We start from the raw sequence: 19,226 nt of genomic DNA on the forward strand, positions 1-19,226 counted from the left end.
CTTCAATCTTATTAACAGAGGATAGAATGGAAGGCAATAAACAGCTTTCTTCACCATTTAATTGCAAAATAGTATTTCCTAATGTTTGCATTGTTTATCAACAGGAACTTCATCAATAATTGTATAATTATGGTTGCCTAGATTACATAGGCAACCCTCATGCATCTTGTCATTTATTACAGAGAGGTCTGAATTTAATCTGAATTTGAACACACGATTCAACACTAATAATATAAGTCCTTTGAAATGTGAGTTGCATAATACAGATATTTTGTGCAGTAGGAGAATGGCAGTTTATGATTCCTCAGTCACTTTGGGTTTTAAGTTAACACAGAGAAAAGACTGAAAGGCAGTGAAAAATGAGGGGAAGCCACTAGTTAGATTCAAACATAGCTCCATTGAACATGAAAGTAGGTTATGTGCTTTAGAATTAATCACGAGTAATTAGATGTTTGCTTTAGGCCAAAATTGGGCTGAATTAAAAACAGAATTGTTATGCTGGGGTCTTCCCCTCAGTTTCTGTGCTTAAAGGGAGAAAATGGCAGAAAACGACAAGTATACTGAAAAAAAACTATGGTGGCCAAAGTTAGAAATTGTAAATGCAGAGGAAAGGCTTGATGTATCTGTTCAGTCTTTGCCTTTATTGCTCGTTGAAGCCAGATAACATCACTACTCCTAACCAGCAAAATGTTAGTGTTTGCAGCAAGCGGCCAAGTGTGTTCTTCAGGCTCTGTGGAAGCAGAGAGTTTCTTTTGACACACAGTGCAAAATAGCCAAGAAAAATGAGAGGAAATAATATAAGTTCAGTAACAGTTATTGGTGTGGTCATTGGGAGTTGTCTCATAATAAAACAGGAGCAGGAAAATGTAAAAAATAAGGGATGCATTTAAAGTAGATGAGGCAAGGGGCTGTTCTGAAAAGTTTGTGTCTTTTAAACATGAAAATCTCATATTTTTACTTAAGTTTATTTTGTATTTAAGGAAAACCTGAGTCCTGTTCATGAAATTGTGTTTGAAACATTTCAATATTTAGAATATTTTATCCCCCTGATTAGTCTGTATTTATACCTTTAATAATTCTCCATTCATTTCCTAGCAGCAATTTTTTCCTCCCTTCTCAGATTTTTTTTTTTAAGATCACATAAGGAAGAAAAAAAATCTACTATAGTAAGGTATCCACAGATTAGAGGAAGATATAGTGTTTCTGTCCCCTTTTTTGCTGGTTCTAAGTGTAGTGAACATAGCAGAAGCTTTCTTAACATGATCATTGATCTATCATTGCCTCCATCTGAAGGATACCAAGAACTGGTTTGTTGGAGGTAATTGTTTGACCTGTAATTACTTAACATTATGCCTAACTTTTAAAAAAGTAATTACAGGGTTTCCCTGGTGGCGCAGGGAGAGTTGAGAGTCCGCCTGCCGGTGCAGGGGACACGGGTTCGTGACCTGGTCCGGGAGGATCCTACGTGCCGCGGAGCGGCTGGGCCCGTGAGCCATGGCCGCTGAGCCTGCGCGTCCGGAGCCTGTGCTCTGCAACGGGAGAGGCCACAACAGTGAGAGGCCCGCGTACCGCAAAAAAAAAAAAAAAAAAGTAATTACAGCCTCTACTGTAAACTTGAAAAAGTTCTAGCTCTGCAGAATGAGAGTGGATATTTTGTATACATACATGCATATATATATGTTACTCTCACTTAAATACCTCAGGGAAAACATTTTTCTAGGCTGGGGTTTTGCATAAATGGGCAGTACCAATTCTGACACATGCTCACCTTTCCTTTAAAGACCTTATAGGCAAACATTATTCAGGAGCCTTTTGTAGGAGCTGTTTATCAAAACTGCTATGATAATAACTTTGTCCTAATGAGTCCCAGTCTCTGTTTAGGGAGTAATCGATAAACTGCGAATTAATGTTCCATAATTCACATTACAATGCACATGTAATTATTTGAGATGAGGCAAACCCTATGCATTTAATTTACAACTATAATTAAGTAAACTCATTTGATACTAATTAGGTGAGCCTAAAAGGATCATAGGTTTGTATATTTAATTATCAAAGTACAATCAGCAACCAGTTTCTGAAAAGCTTTCCTAGCTTGAGCTCAACATTGATCTTTGCCCACCCACACTACAATTTTATCTTCTTGGACCTTCAGTAAATTAAAATGCATGGTGAATCGTGGAGAATCTACTTGGTGAGTTAGCTTTTTTGGTAATTAGATTTGTAATTCACCATCTGAAAAAACGGCTTAAATATAAAGAAGTTTTATGTCTGATAAAGCAGTTCATCAGAAATGAGGGAGAAATTAAGACATTTCCCATTAAACAAAAGCTAAAGGAGTTCATTACTGGTAGACCTGCCCTATAAGAAATCCTTCAGGCTGAAAAGGATGCTGGACAGTAACTCAAAGCCATATAAAGAAATAACGCCAGTAAAGGTAACTACATAGGTAAATGTAATAGCCAGTGTTCTTGTATTTTTTATTTCTAACTCCTCTTTTATTTCATACATGATTTAAAAGATAAATACATTAAACAATAATTATAAATATATGTTAATGGACACACCTGCATAAAGATATAATTTATAACAACATAAAGGGGGAAAGGAACAATATAGAAGCAGAGGTTTTGTATGTTGTTGAAGCCAATTTGGTTTCAATTCAAATTAGATTGTTATATATTTATAATGTTAATTGTAATTCCTGTGGTACCCACTAAGAAAATATTTATGGAATACAGAAGTTTTCTCTGTTTTGTTAAAATAGTATATAAAAATGAGTTTTTCAGAAAATATATCTGTTTGCTAGTTTAGAAGTCTTTTAAATTCTACTGTCAATCACCAAGTATTTACTGCATACCTAATATAATGGGCTTTCTGCTAGGTTTCAATAATTATCTCCATTTCTTCCCACTAAATGTGTAAACATATAATCAAGAAAGAAGCATTATATGATGTCTCCAGTGACTTCCTAGTTTTGGAATATGCTAGATAAAATGTTATTTCTTAGATGCATTTATGCTGTAAAGAATGTGAAAGCTTGTGCCCATGACTTTCCCTAAAGGTGTAAAAGATGTTTCTATCTCCAACCTTTAAAACCAAGGTACCTGGGGCTTCCCTGGTGGCGCAGCGGTTGGGAGTCCGCCTGCCGATGCAGGGGACATGGGTTCATGCCCCGGTCCAGGAGGATCCCACGTGCCGCGGAGCAGCTGGGCCCATGAGCCATGGCCGCTGAGCCTGCGCGTCCGGAGCCTGTGCTTCGCAACAGGAGAGGCCACAGCAGTGAGAGGCCCGCGTACCGCAAAAAAAAAAAAAAAAAAAAAAACCAAGGTACCTGAATGTAAGGAGTAGAAGGCACCTGTATGATCCAGTATATGTTCCCTTCACTCTTAAAGTTTTTAGGGTATTGCCATTACTATCAGAAATTGTGAACCTTACCTGCAGACACTCAAATTCTAAGCTTTCAGAATGTGCTAACCAGAACGTGAGCGTTTTTCCCTTTCCTTATCAGCAGCCACTATAGTAAAATAGAAAGTAATTGCTGATGCTTATGTTGCTCACATAGAACATTTACTTACATGATCTAAAATAAGATATTAAAATAGATGAGCAAATTGATATCTGGCCTGTGAGGCCATCGTTGCTTCTTTTATTTCTTTGGGGATACGAGTGCAATTTGTCAGTACATTAAAACAGAGACTTTTTTTTTTTTTAATAGCAAGGCCCAAGTTTCTTCTGTCCAGATGTAACCAATGTCAAGAGTTCACACGCTATACAATTAATGACACTAGCCTTGCTGCACTGACCAGTTTATATCTTGTCTCTGGGTCATCTGAGGAAGTATAAATAGTATTGTAGACTATGAACAGGCCAAGTGTAGCAGGTACCATTTACATGGACTAGAGTATAAATAGTATCCTCTGAAGCTGTACAATGTGGTGTTCTTTTTTTTTTTTTTTTTTTTTTTTTTTTTGCAGTACGCAGGCCTCTCACTGTTGTGGCCTCTCCCGTTGTGGGGCACAGGCTCCGGACGCGCAGGCTCAGTGGCCATGGCTCACGGGACCAGCCACTCCGCGGCACATGGGATCCTCCCGGACCAGGGCACAAACCCGCGTCCCCTGCATCGGCAGGCGGACTCTCAACCACTGCGCCACCAGGGAAGCCCTGTGGTATTCTTAAATTGAATTATCTCCCATCTTCTTCCAGTCTCAGAAACAAAGATACTGATTTTTATATCGTTTGAAGAACTATTTGCTAGTTCAACATAACTAGTAAAGTATAAAGATTTGACACCTAATGGCTGCTGTTCTATCCCCTCATGGTAACAATAATTTGGTGGATTCAGAAGAGTAGTAGACATTTAGAATGATACTTTGGAGAGGGGAATGGAAGCACCAACTAGGGATTATTAGTAGGACCAGTTCTGAGAGGAATTAACAGTAATTGGCACAGTATTGGATGACAAACACCAGCCCATTTGGAAACAGGATCTTCATCATTTTTTTAATAGGGTTGTGCCATTCTTCTTAATCTACTGATAGGTATGAGTGTGATCCTTAAACTATTCCTGCAACTTTTCAAAAATCTGATGCTGCAAATTCTGTTCATAAAGAACAGTGAGGGGCTTCCCTGGTGGTGCAGTGGTTGAGAGTCCGCCTGCCGATGCAGAGGACACGGGTTTGTGCCCCGGTCCGGGAAGATCCCGCATGCCACAGAGCGGCTGGGCCCATGAGCCATGGCCGCTGAGCCTGCGCATCTGGAGCCTGTGCTCTGCAACGGGAGAGGCCACAACAGTGAGAGGCCTGCGTACCGCAAAAAAAAAAAAAAAAGAACAGTGAGGAGTACAACCAAGCTTTAAAAGCAATGTAAAATATTATAATTGAGAGGTTTTTTTAAACAGGTAATTAACCATACATTTACACCTTTTAATCTACTTTTAAGTGCAAGGGAGATTGGCAAATGACTCAGTAAAGAAAAGCATCCTGTTTAAATTGGATAAAATGGTTGTTTACTAGTGTTTATCACTGTACTCCAAGTAGTCAACTGATCTGTTAATCCAGTTTAGTTTACTGGACAATAAATAGTACTCATAACTTTTATCAGTGTTTGTCAGGGGTCCCTCTGAAATGACTCCATACTTTGGGGAACTTTAATCTTATTGTATAGTATAGACTGTTTAAAAATTTATTTTCTTTCCTCATAAACCTATGACATTACCTTGAGGCATTATCATCCCTGCGAACCAGATTGCACTAAACATCAGTGATAATTCAGCAATGCTTTCTTGTTCTAAGACTTCTTCTAATCCATAATGAGAAAAAAGGAGCCATTGGTCCTTTCGTATCTGATGCAGCTTTTCATTTGTAAACTAAATAACATTTGCCATTGCCACCATCAACAATTCAAACAGAAATCTTACCAATAGAGAGCCCATGATTAGAAGTAGTGGCATCAATAGCTTCATCTTTAATAATAAAGAACAACTTTGTACATGCATATCCATTTTTTAAATCTTTACTGTTGGGACTCCCTGGCGGCGCAGTGGAGAAGAATCTGCCTGCCAGTTCAGGGGACACGGGTTTGAGCCCTGGTCCAGGAAGCTCCCACTTTGCTGTGGAGTAACTAAGCCCATTTGCCACAACTACTGAGCCTGCGCTCTAGTGCCTGCAAGCCACAACTACTGAGCCCGCATGCTGCAACTACTGAGCCCGCATTGCTGCAACTACTGAAGCTTGTGCACCTAGAGCCCGTGCTCCACAAGAGAAGCCACCTCAATGAGAAGCCCACGCACTGCAAGAACGAGTAGCCCCCACTCGCCACAACTAGAGAAAGCCCGCACGCAACAACAAAGACTCAACGTAGCCAAAAATAAATAAATAAAATTAATTAATTAAAAAAAAAAAACCGGGCTTCCCTGGTGGCATAGTGGTTAAGAATCCGCCTGCCAATGCGGGGGACACAGGTTTGAGCCCTGGTCCAGGAAGATCCCACATGCCGCGGAGCACCTAAGCCCGTGTGCCACAACTACTGATACTGAGCCTGTGCTCTAGAGCTTGCAAGCCACAACTACTGAGCCTGCATGGCCACAAATACTGAAGCCCGTGCACCTAGAGCCTATGCTCCACAACAAGAGAAGCCACCACAATGAGAAGCCCACACACTGCAACAAAGAGTAGCCCCTGCTCACCGCAACTAGAGAAAGCCCACGCACAGCAACAAAGACCCAACACAACCATAAATAAATAAATAAATTAATTAATTTTTTTAAAAAAAGCATGCCTTCAGAAGGAGCAATTTTAAGTAAGACCTGGTCGCCTATACCCAGAAGTCTTATTTTAAGATTAATAATATTCTTGTCCATTTATTCATTAAATGCTTACTACGTGCCAACCTTTGTCCTAAGTGCTTTACATGTATTAACTGACTTAATGTTTGCAAAAACTCTATGAGGTAATTACAGTTTTTGCCCCCATCTTACACATGACAAATTGAGGCATAGAGAGTTTAACTTGGTTATGAGCTAGTAAATGGGAATTTACTAGTAATCGGGAATATGAACCCAAGAGTCTTGTTCATATTCTTAATCACAATGTTATACTGCCTCTGTTCTTTATGGAGTATTTATTTACTTAATTTAGTCAAATTTAGTTATCAGTACAGGGCTTAAAAGGGGAATTTAAATGTCAGTAAACTGTTACATACTGTTCAATCAAAATCTGTTTTTTTCCATTATCACCTTTTTTTCTGGAAAAATGGTAGCAACATTGCTCAAATGGCAGCTTTGGAATTATATTTTACTTCTCTCTCATTCTTTTTGTCCCAAAGTCCTACTTTGCTTTGGGACCCTGGGTAGTTGACAGACAGCCTCCATGAGCTTCAATGTCTTCATTTATAAAATCAGGTCAATAACACCTAACTCATGTGATTGCAGTGAGAATACATGAGATAAAGTATATAGAGCACTTGGTGCAGTACCTGGCTCATAGTAAGTATTTGAATATCGCTTTTTGCTCAGAAACTGCAGTTGCATCCCATTTGCCTCATGTATCAAGTCCAAACATTTGTCGGGCTTTCAAAACCTCCCTAGAGATGGCTGGACCCCACCCATCTTGTGTTATTTCTGGCCTTGCCTGACATATAAACATCCTTCTTTCTCTATGCCTCCTGGGATATATATACCTTTCTTTTCCTCTCCTTTTCACTATCCACATCAAAACCCAGCTTTAAGTTCAGTCTTCTCCATGAAACCATCACCAGTTAGTTAAACTCACATTGTTCCTTTCCTCCTTTGAGCTCCTGTTGCAGCTATACATATTACATTGTATAATATTTCACAAATTCTTCCACATATGCTAGATTTCTCTTTCCATCTAGATTCTTAAGTTCCTTGAGAAGACAGACCATGTCTTAATAATTCTCCTTTATCTGCTACTAAAGGATCTAGCAGAAAATGAAGAGCTCATAGTGAGTGTTCAGCAAGTACTTATTGCCTGATTGAAGATAATAAGCTCCTGGGCTTCCCTAGTGGCGCAGTGGTTAAGAATCCGCCTGCCAATGCAGGGGACACGGGTTTGAGCCCTGGTCCGGGAAGATCCCACATGCCACGGAGCAACTAAGCCTGTGTGCCACAACTACTGAGCCTGCACTCTAGAGCCTGCGAGCCACAACTACTGAGCCCGTGTGCTGCAACTACTGAAGCCCACACTCCTAGAGCTCTGCAACAAGAGAAGCCACCACAATGAGAAGCCTGCACCCGCAACAAAGAGTAGCCCCCGCTCACTGCAACTAGAGAAAGCCTGCGTGCAGCAGCAAAGACCCAACGCAGCCAAAAATAAAATAAATAAAATAAAATAAATAATTTTTTTTTAAGATGTTTGGGGTAGGAGTTTATTAATTTATCTATTTATTTTTGCTGTGTTGGGTCTTCGTTTCTGTGCGTGGGCTTTTTCTAGTTGCGGCAAGCAGGGGCCACTCTTCATCGCGGTGCGCGGGCCTCTCACTATCGCGGCCTCTCTTGTTGCGGAGCACAGGCTCCAGATGCGCAGGCTCAGTAGCTGTGGCTCACGGGCCTAATTGCTCCGCGGCATGTGGGATCTTCCCAGATAAGGGCTCGAACCCGTATCCCCTGCATTAGCAGGCAGATTCTCAACCACTGCGCCACCAGGGAAGCCCAATAAATTTTTTTAAAAAGAAGATAATAAGCTCCTAAAAACACCTTATAGAATTGTATAGGGCTTTATATTTGACAGGGTGCTTTTATTAATGTTTATGCTTAATCCATATAATAGTCACTGAAAATAGCTAAAGCAAGAATTATCGTCATTTTCTGCACAGTAAAACAGAGTTTAAGTTACACTGTGACTTGCATAAGGTCTCTTGGAAAGTAGCATCTTAGACTCCGTTCCCAACTCCCACCATTCAGTCCATTCTCTATAAGGCTGCCAGAACAATCTCTTTTGAAAATGGGATTGTGTCACTCCTCTCTTTAAAACCTTCCAGTGGTTTCCCTTTTTACTACATAGAATGAAATTCTACCAGCTCTTCCCCACCCCACCCCACCCCCGCCACACACGCACACACACAAATTTGATCTCCACATACTCACTGTACTCTAGTTACAGTGGCCTTCTTAACTTTGAACAGGCCTAGCTCATCAAGTTTGTTGCTAGCCCAGGTCCTCTGCACTTGAATATTCCACCCCTGGACCTTCACATGGCTGGCTCCTTCTTGCTATTGAAGTCTCAATTCAAACATCACCTCCTCAGTGAGGAAGTAACACCCATCTAAATTAACCCTCCTCCCCAGTCATACTTTATCATCTGTTTTATTTCCTTCATGGCATTTATTGTTATCTCAAATTATCTTCTTCATTTTTGTGTTAGTTATATATTATCTATCCTCACTAGAATGTAGATCCTGTGAGAGCAGGGTTTTTGTTTGTCCTATTCACATCTGTATTCTCCTTCTCTGACAGAGGTCCTGACACATGATAAGCTCTTAATAAGTATTTGTTGAATAAAGTAGCTGAACAAAAACCAGACTCAAACCGTGGGTCTTTTGAGTCCTAATCCGGTTTACTTGCCATCATTCCATTTATTCTGCATTTCATGAAAGCACTTACACTTTTGGAACTACAATAAGACCTGATGTTCAGAATAATGACATTAACATGTGCTGTAGGATTCTCTATTATCAAAGAAAATTTTCATTAAGTTCAATAAACTAAACTAATTAAAGCAAGGATGTCATGGTATGTTATTATATTAGTACATGTAGAAAGATTTCCAACTAAAAAGACTTTCTGCTTTTTCTTTAGTTAACCAGAAAATTAAATTAACCCAGAGCTCTTCATTTCCCCCAAAAGTCCTTGTTAATTAGGATTGTTCTATAAATTTCTGTTATTAGCAGAATTTGTCATCTGTTTCATTATCCTGTTTATTAGAGCAGTCTGAGCAGGGTATCTTTGCTCATATCCTGATATGTGTATCCAATGAAAAGAAAAAGCATTTCCTGGATTCTCTTTTTTTTCCCTATTCTGTGACACAGGCATATTTCATGCTGTTTGCATAACAACTTAATTTCCTTGTGTCAGTTCCCAGTATAAAGTAGGAATGGTATTCTTAACTTGGCTATTAAGTAAAATAATTAAATTTAGAGTCTACTTAAAATAAAAGCATTAGTGCTTTGAAACATTGTGATAACAGAAGATTGAAAACAACCTAAAAGTTCATCAATAAAGGACTACTTAAGTAAATTATAGTATATCCATACAGTGGACTATTACGCAGTCATTAAAAATAATGACATTCTCTGTTTACCAATATAAAAAGATCTCCAAATGAAAAAAACATGGTCCAGAACAGCGTGCATATAGTATGATACTTTTTTTTGTTGTTTAAAATAAAAAGGAGAAAAATAAGAATGTTTTGCTTATATGTGCATAGAGAAATTGTGAAAGGATATACAGAGAAGCAATAACAGTGATAACCAGATTGAAAAACAGTGAGGCTAGAAACTGAATGAATGGGAGAGATAAAAGGAGAAGGGTGGTTGTACCATATATTTTCACATATTTATATTTGGGGACTATAGTTATGCATTACCTGTAGTAAAAATTAAAAGGTTAAATTTTTTTAAAAAACAAGCACAACTAAAAGCAGTATGTGGTTATGGATTGCATCCTGTACTGGATGAAAAAAATTGCTATAAAAGACATTAGGACAGGGCTTCCCTGGTGGCGCAGTGGTTGAGAATCTGCCTGCCAGTGCAGGGGACACGGGTTCAAGCCCTGGTTTGGGAAGATCCCACATGCCGCGGAGTAACTAAGCCCGTGCACCACAGCTACTGAGCCTGCGCGTCTGGAGCCTGTGCTCTGCAACAAGAGAAGGCCGTGACAGTGAGAGGCCCGCGTGCCGCGATGAAGAGTGGCCCCCGCTTGCCGCAACTAGAGAAAGCCCTCGCACAGAAACGAAGACCCAACACAGCCAAAAATAAATAAATAAAAATTTTTTTTTTTTAAAAGACATTAGGACAATTAACAAAATTGGAATATGGAGTAAAGATTAGATGAAATAACAATATCAAGTTTTTAAATTTATCAACTATACGATGGTTACCTAAAAGAATATGTTTGTTCTTAGGGAATACACCAAATTAAATAAATTATTAAGGAGTAAAGGACATGATATATGCAACTTACGCTCAAATGGCTTGAAAGAATAAATAAATATGTATGTATATACAGGAGGACTGATAAATTATGGCAAAATGAAAAACTGGTAAGTCTGGATAAATGTTATATGAGAGTTCTCTGTATTTTTCTTTAAACTTTTCTGCTTGTTTAAAATTATCCCCCCAAAAAAAGGTTAATAAAAAGCAAGCAAAGCTTCCCTGGTAGCTCAGTGGTTAAGAATCCGCCTGCCAATGAGGGGGATACGGGTTCAAGCCCTGGTCCAGGAAGATCCCTCATGCTGCGGAGCAACTAAGCCTGTGCGCCACAACTACTGAGCCTGCGCTCTAGAGCCTGCGAGCCACAGCTCCTGAACCCACGCGCCTAGAGCTCGTGCTCCGCAACAAGAGAAGCCACTTCAATGAGAAGCTTGTGCACTGCAATGAAGAGTAGCCCCCGCTCGCTGCAACTAGAGAAAGCCCACACACAGCAACGAAGACCCAATGCAGCCAAAAATAAATTAATTTTTTTTAAAAAGCAAACAAAAACATTAATACCCTGGAAATACCTCATTATAAGAAATCAAGGCGCAGGAGCCAGTTTTCAGAATCTTAGGAGTTCTGTTTTTGTTTTGTTTTTTTAGCGATACTCGGGCTTCTCACTGTTGTGGCCTCTCCCGTTGCGGAGTACAGGCTCCGGACGCGCAGGCTCAGCGGCCATGGCTCACGGGACCAGCCGCTCTGCGGCATGTGGGATCTTCCCGGACCGGGGCACAAACCCGTGTCCCCTGCATCGGCAGGCGGACTCTCAACCACTGCGCCACCAGGGAAGCCCAGGAGTTTGGGTTTTTAAACAGTCTTACTTGTAACTTTCTGGTGAAGTTTTTGCCATCAGTTTCCTGTTTTTTTCCATGGCTGGTAATGCTCATCAGAGGCAGTGGTAGAGGTGGTGACTACAGTCTACCTTGAGGCTGAAAAACACTTGACTATCTGCTTCTTGTCCTGCTTTGTATCTTCTTCAGTTATATCTTCACTACAATTTAGAGGTGACATCAGTAAGACAGTGACAGCACATGGCACTTTAATATACCTTGAACAAAATTTCCTAAGGATATTAATTATCTTGAGGCTGTGTGTGTATACAGTACTAAAATATATAGTTAATTTGGTAGCGGTAAATCTACCAGAACATTTAGTCTAATTGTTTGGCATTGAATGAGTGGATTTTTTATTATTATTTTTCAGTTAGATATTGTGGCATTTGTATGAACTAACCATCTCTACTATAAATGACTTAACATTATAGTTGATTCTAGCCAGACTGGCCTCTTAAGAGACTGGGTAGTAAGGCTTATGTCACAGTAGAGTGAAGAGTAAATTACCTGTTTGTATAAACTGTCCAGAGACTGTTTGATTTTTATTATTTTATACTTTAAGTACATTAAATTTCATTATTCTGAGTGAAGATGCCATGAGGGTCTTATCCAATAAATGACACTAAGCAAATCTGTTATCAGCTGAATTGTTAGTGTTTGTTTCCTGTCTGCTTGGGGAAGCTCATGATTTTGTGCTGTTGTAGAAGTCTGGAAAATAGGAATAATAATTATTCCCAATCCTTTTCCTTCTCACTTTATAAAGAATTTGGGAAGAGACAATGGCACTTACTTATCTTAAGCTCTTGAGTAGAAGTACTTGATCAGAACTAAGTGTCATTTTTCTATAACTAAGGCAAAAAGCTTTTTTTTTTTTTTTTGCGGTATGCGGGCCTCTCACTGTTGTGGCCTCTCCCGTTGCGGAGCACAGGCTCCGGACGTGCAGGCTCAGCGGCCATGGCTCACGGGCCCAGCCGCTCCGCGGCATGTGGGATCCTCCCGGACCTGGGCACGAACCTGCGTCCCCTGCATCAGCAGGCAGACCCTCAACCACTGCGCCACCACGGAAGCCCCAAAAAGCTATTTTTGCTACTTGTTCCCATAGCTACTCCAGTCCCATTTCACACCTAAGAAAACAAGATCCCAGTAACAGTGATGTGAGTGTCTTGGGCCTCATTGGCAGAATAATGCCCATGCCTATAAGTGTGTCTCAAGGTTTACTTAGGTACTTTGTATGTTCATACAATAAATTGCCTAGAATGCTGTCATGCTGGTGAATAACATTTACTTAGTTTGTGGGAGTTTTTTTAATAACTCTGTAAACCAGCTTAGATCATTGTATTTCAAAATAAGAATGTACCAAAAATATAATTGAACTTGAATATTATTGAACGTTGTTTAATCCCTTTTCAATGATTTGGAACACCATTCAAGATCTTGCAAATTTTCAGCGTTATTATTTTGAAAGGAGTTCTCATAATATAGCTCTCTAGATGCAGAAGATAATAGAGCCTGGACTGTGTACCAATTTATGACAGCTCTTTTTACATTCTTAATATTCTTATATACTTATTTGAATTGATAAGTACAAAAAGTGGAAAATATTTCTACTTTATGTTTCAGGAAATTGAACTTCATATGACACCTAAGGGTAAAGGATTTCAAGGATCTACACATATATCCAGAAAAAAGTGTAGTAAAGCTGCATTCATTTAGAATTTTTGCTAATTTAGACAAAAAGTCATGATTCTTAAGAACAAAATTCAGATAAACTCTTCCATTGTGAATTAGGTTTTATTCATAAATAAAGATTTATCCAGTCAAAAGTCAGTAACTTTTTTAAGCAAAGAATTCAAGGAATTATATCTAATTGCAGCTTACTTATCATTTATATGTGATTATTTTAATCGGTAATCCAGGAATTAATTCTTATATTACCTAAAATGTTTTATAGACGTGTTATATTATTACATAATATAACCTTATTATGAATGGTAATGGCGTCATTAACTTAGCTCATTTTACTTGTTTAGCGCCTGTTTGTTCTTAGTTTATAGTTGTTAATTCCCTTTATAGTATGACTTGTACTTGGAAGTAATAAAATCAGATTTCTTTATAAATATTTATGGTACATACCTTTCTCTAAACCAGACTGTAGCCCTTTCCTTTCCTAATTATTTCTAATAAAGTCTGCTTATATCTTTTTTTTTTTTTTGGCCTGCGTAGCAGTCTGTACTGCATACTCCCTAGAAAATTTAATCCTGGATATTTATGCCTTAACTTCCAATTAATCAAAATCTTGTCAACTTCATGTAGGTCTGGTGTTACAAAGTGTGGAAAGGTAGTACTTAAACAGTTTAAACAGGTACTTCTAATATGGAATCTTCTTAGCATCTACAGTCAAAAGACATCACTAAGTGAATGAGTCCTCTTCTTGAATATCAATCTTTCCAGGAGGATCTTTTTTTCATTATCATCACTTTGTTTATCTCTTGTTGAAAGTATCCATTAGTAGCAGGTAGCAAAAGGCAAACAGAACATGCTTTTTGAGAGTCTTAGGTTCTTTATTAAGACCTTAAAGTTTCCAAGATTTCCTTTTCTCTCCTTCTTGATCTTAGATGAGATTGAAATTTATAGCTCTTTGGCCACATTTGTCCCCATAAAGGATGCAAATTTGTAGTTTCAGAAGTTCCAGACACCAATGAAGAGCACTATTCAGTCTTTTACAAATGTCCTCTAGGCCAGATTTCATCACAGGTACAGTAGTCTCCCTTACCTGCAGGGGATATGTTCCAAAACCCCCATTGGGTTCCTGACACTGTGGATAGTACCAGACCCTATATATAGTTGTTTTTCTTCTGTACATACATACCTATGATAAAGTTTAATTTATAAATTAGGCATAGTAAGAGATTAACAACAATGAATAATAATAAAAATATAACAATTATAATAATATACTGTAATAAAAATTACGTGATGGGAATTGCCTGGCGGTCCAGTGGTTAGGACTCCACACTTCCACTGCAGGGGACCAGGTTCCCATCCCTGGCTGGGGAAATAAGAACCTGCATACCACGCAGCATGGCCAAAAAAAAAAAAAAAATTTTGTGAATGTGGTCTCTCTCTCTCAAATTATCTTATTGTACTGTACTCACCCTTCTTATGATGATAGGATATGATACAATGCCTGTGTGATGAAATGAGGTGAGGTGAATGACACAGATATTGTGATGTGTCATTAGGCTAACATTGACCTTCTGATGATAACATCAGAAGGAGAATCATCAAGCCATGATGATGTCGATGGTTGGATATCAGCAGCAGATGATGTCCGTGGTTGGGCATCCTCAATAGCTGAAGGGTTTTCGTTTGTGTTTGTTTATTTGTTTCACTGAAACCTTTTGGAAGAACATTGTAATTGGAAGTTGTCTCTTTTTAACTCATCAATGTTTTGCTACAGAGGTTGAATATTTCAGTGATTATAAGGGTGACTTTAATGCTGCATTTCATCCAAGGATCTTATTCCCTAATTTTGTCCTTTAAAGTCTATGCAATTTGAAACACTTCAGCAAATTTTGGTAATGTCCGAGTTGCTGGTTCTGCTCCACTTTCTTCTTCATCATCTTTCTCTTCCTCTGTAAGTGACTCAACAAGTTCTTCCACTTTCTCATTTGTTGACATTTCTCCATGGTCTTTGATGTGTTCTGCTTCTTCATCAAGCATGTTGGCAAATCCTTCTTACTGTGTGAATGATTTTCCTAACTTCTCCACTGATCCCCAGGAAGGCTTTAAAATCATTCATGACTGCAGGCCTTTACAATTTCTGATTTTAATTCATCCACTGCAGCTTTGATGAATGTTATTGTGTCAGTAATAGTGAATGATTTCTAGCACTGCATTGTGTCCAGATTAGAGCCTACATCAATTGCTGATCAAATGTGATCAAATACAGGGTGGGTGTATGTGACCTGGACAAACTGAATGATGCCCTTGTAAAAGGGGTGAAGCAGTGAAGTTGTATTTGGAGATAAAATTCCAACCTCAACATTTTCACGTTTATAACAATTCAGGATGACCAGGTACATTATCTGTTATCAATAGGACTTCAAATTCCACCCTTTCTTCTTCCAAATATTTTTTCACTTCTGGGATGAAGCATTGGTGGAAGCATCCCATAAATGAGATAACTGTCACCCATGCTTTCTGATAATTTTTGGTTTTGTTTTTGAGAGCACATGGGTTCTTCACCCTGAACACTACGCACACCACGCCTGGCTTTATCATATGCCCCGCAGTGTTGCCACATAGTACCAACGTTCATCTGTCCTTCCATGTTTTATGCCCTGGTGCCTCCTTTGCACTTTTATGAGTATAGCTTCTATTGGACATCTTCTTCCAGAAGAGCCCAGTTTCATCACCACTGAAGACTTGCTTTGGATGGTATGCTCTCTCCTTAATCAACTCCTTCAGCACTGCTGGAAATGCGGCAGTAGCTTCTTCATCGGCAGACACAGCCTCTCCAATAATTTTTATATTTTTCCGTCCAAATCTTTTACTGAATCTGTGTAACCATCCTTTACTTGCAGTAAATGGCTCGGCTGTCACTTGTTTCAAGGGATCCCTGGCTGAAGTGTTCCTATAGGCTCAGTGTTTTCTGGCACAGCATGTTGCCGTCAATAGGAATAAATTTTCTGTTCATGTCCTCCACCCCAAAACTTAATGCCTTTTCCATCTTAATTAAGCACTTGTCACATACTCTGGCCATAACTTTTGTAGTTTGAGGTGCGACATCAAATCTAACACAAATTTCTTTTCCTTCTTCACAGTTTCACAGATAGAAGCTTCATTCTTACTGTAGATCTTAGCAACCTCAACATATAATATTTTTTTCTTTCCTCATTAAGTCAGGATCTTTCACCTTTTCACTTAAAGGAAGCACTTTATGGCTTCTCTTTGGCATATCCAAATCTCCAGCATCACTACTCTTGCGCTTTGAGACCATTAGTAAGTAAAATAAAGGTTACTTGAACACAAGCACTGCAGTACAGTGACAGTCAATCTGATAACCGAGGCGGCTACTTGAGTGACTTACAGGTGGCATACGTAGGGATGATTCATATCCAGGGCAGGATGGATTGGGACGGTATTCAGAATGGTGTGGAACTTAAAACTTATGAATTGTTTATTTCTGGAATTTTCCACATAATATTTTCAGACTTTAGCTGACCGCGGGTAACTGAAACCGCAAAAAGCAAAACTGGATAACGGAGACTACTGCAATGCCATTCCACTGTCATGTGCCAAGTTTAAAGTAGTGTATTAGGTTACTCTGTAGTCAAAAGAACCAAGAACCAAGTCCAGACTGCTGTAAGACAAGAGCTCATTGCACTGTCCATTTTGTTCTGCCCATGCATTCAGTGGTAGCTTTCCCTTTTGTTATTTGATAGTTTGGAGGAAATAGTGACTCTGTTGTAAAAAGTAACCAGATTAGGTTATCCGTAATAAGCCAACTAATATCAGTAATCCTTGACATTGGCATCAAGTATTATTCAGAATAGTAGTTATATTTTTATTGTGCCATTGTGATTTTCTATAGAGAAACACTCAAGACTCATTATTTGTACTTTTTAATTACAGCTCTTTAACTATATCCAAGATTTCATTGCCAGGAATGTAGCCAGGCTTGATGCTTTATTAGAGATCCATGATCTAGTACTTAATATTTCCTTTAGCTCATAGTTTCTGTTCAAGTATTTTTACTGTCCAAAAAGGTACTGCTACCATTTACAGTTGTTCCTCAAAAATGTGAACTACCTAAGTATAACTCTAACAAAACACATACAACATCTGTATGCTGAAAATACCAAAAAGCATTGCTTACAGATAGCTTTTCACCTTGTTTCCCAAGTGCTCATGTACAGAATATGGGCCTCATGTTCTGTCTCTCTCTTTGGCTGACGTAGGAGCTTCAAGCTTTCCTGGGTGAGTTTGTATATTGAGTGTTTACAAAGAGAAGTCAGTCTGCCTTTCTTTGGCTCTAATTGCAGAAAGTGAAGTCACTGCTTTTGCTGTCTTGGATCAAGACCAGAAAGAAATTGTTGATACCAATGGAGCTGGAGATGCATTTGTTGGAGGTACGGACTCATTTATTTCATACTTACTTACAAGTTAAACATTTCCTTTAACCCTGTCTCTGCCACATAGCCAAGATTTATGAATATAGTAACTTTTAATTTCTGCTTTTAAATAATTAATTCCTGATGTTTTTTCCATATGCTACTATCATTGTGTTATGAGGGTATATTACTACAGGAAAATATGTATTTTGGGCTTAAAGATAATTTACTGTTACGCTACATCCCAGTCATTTTCACAAGATTAATTGTGTCTGTCAGAATATTGCATAACAAGCTGCATCAAGACAGTACATAGTATATTCATAGCCCTTCAGGCTTAAATGTTAACAAATTGCTGTTCTTTAAAACACATCGTGAATATTAATAGTACACTAATAGCTAAGGATGATGTCTTTGGATTATATCCTTTAGTTAAAACATCTGTTTCTAACACAATAGTTGGATGTTTATTGTACCAGGAAGGGTTAAATTTTTGTCTCATTAAGGTTCAATAAGAACTGACACAGTTTATAAAAACTAAATCATTTTTGGAGTGAGTAGTCAAAAATAAGATCAAGACAATTGGAAGAGTTTTGGCTTGATAACTTAGATTGATCTAAAATCGGATTCAAAAGTTCTTTTCATGTGTCTGAACTCCTTCTAGCTAAGTGTAGTTAAGCTAGGTTAAGATCTCTAGAAAGCTTTAGACTCCTGAGTGATAGCCCAGAAGAGTCCCTCCTGATCTTTATTTCTCGTAACATCAAGCAAGACAAGGAAAAAAAGGCAAATGGAGCTGAGCCTTGTCTTCCTTTCCTTGGAAGATAAGTTGAATTATGGGAAACTTATTTAAGATTGTATAATGGTTTGAACTTAGTGTTATTTAAAATATTTATATTCTTTTATTTTAATGTTCACTAGCATATATATTTCATGTTTCCTTCTTTGAAACTTTTCATGCCTAGTCTTAAATGAGCTGTTTACCATTAGACTGGTAGCATGCCCCATGCCATCTTTTTTGGAAAGAGTACATACAACAAATAATGTTCTACTTTACCGTTACGCATGTATCTTTTATTCCTTTGCTATGAAAGACTTCATCACTGATTATTTTGCAGCTGTTTTTCCTATTCCATACTGCTTCAGAGCTGTAAACCCATGTAGCCTAAAAATACCTTATTCAGAATTGGGCCAAATTCTGTAATACATTAAGGAGACACTATTGATTTCCTGGTTAGAAATTGGTTAAACTAGGAATCTTAGTACAGAAACTTTTAAATTTATAACTTGCGTGTGTATTATTTAAGCACTTTAAAATACTTAAAACAGTAAGTATTCTCTTTCTTTGCTATTTAGTTGGGTACATCCTGAGGCTGTCATAGATAGGATGGTGACCTAATTAGGCAATGCTCCTGGGCCTAAGGCCTGGGGCTTCCTGGCCTTGCAACAGCAGATTCCTTTATAGACCCCTAACTACCTATAATGCTTCCACTACGAGGTAGGAATATATAGACTTTTTGAGGAAGAGAGAAGTCATTCTTAGGATACTAAAATAGGAACAGCTAGCTAG

The 19,226-nt window shown here is 38.5% G+C and overlaps 1 protein-coding gene across 5 annotated transcripts in view; it reads left to right on the plus strand.

The window, feature by feature from the left end:
- The window catches only part of ADK (adenosine kinase), a 510,898-nt gene that overhangs the window by 466,431 nt on the left and 25,241 nt on the right, over positions 1-19,226 (plus strand). For all 5 annotated transcript variants that reach the window (XM_082639748.1, XM_082639752.1, XM_082639750.1 and 2 more), the window contains one exon: positions 17,591-17,677. In XM_082639748.1, coding sequence (XP_082495874.1) covers positions 17,591-17,677 — 87 coding nt within the window. The remainder of the gene's footprint in view (positions 1-17,590; positions 17,678-19,226) is intronic.

The sequence above is a fragment of the Mesoplodon mirus genome (assembly GCF_964341445.2).
Source record: "Mesoplodon mirus genome assembly, chromosome: 2".
NCBI lineage: Eukaryota > Metazoa > Chordata > Mammalia > Artiodactyla > Ziphiidae > Mesoplodon > Mesoplodon mirus.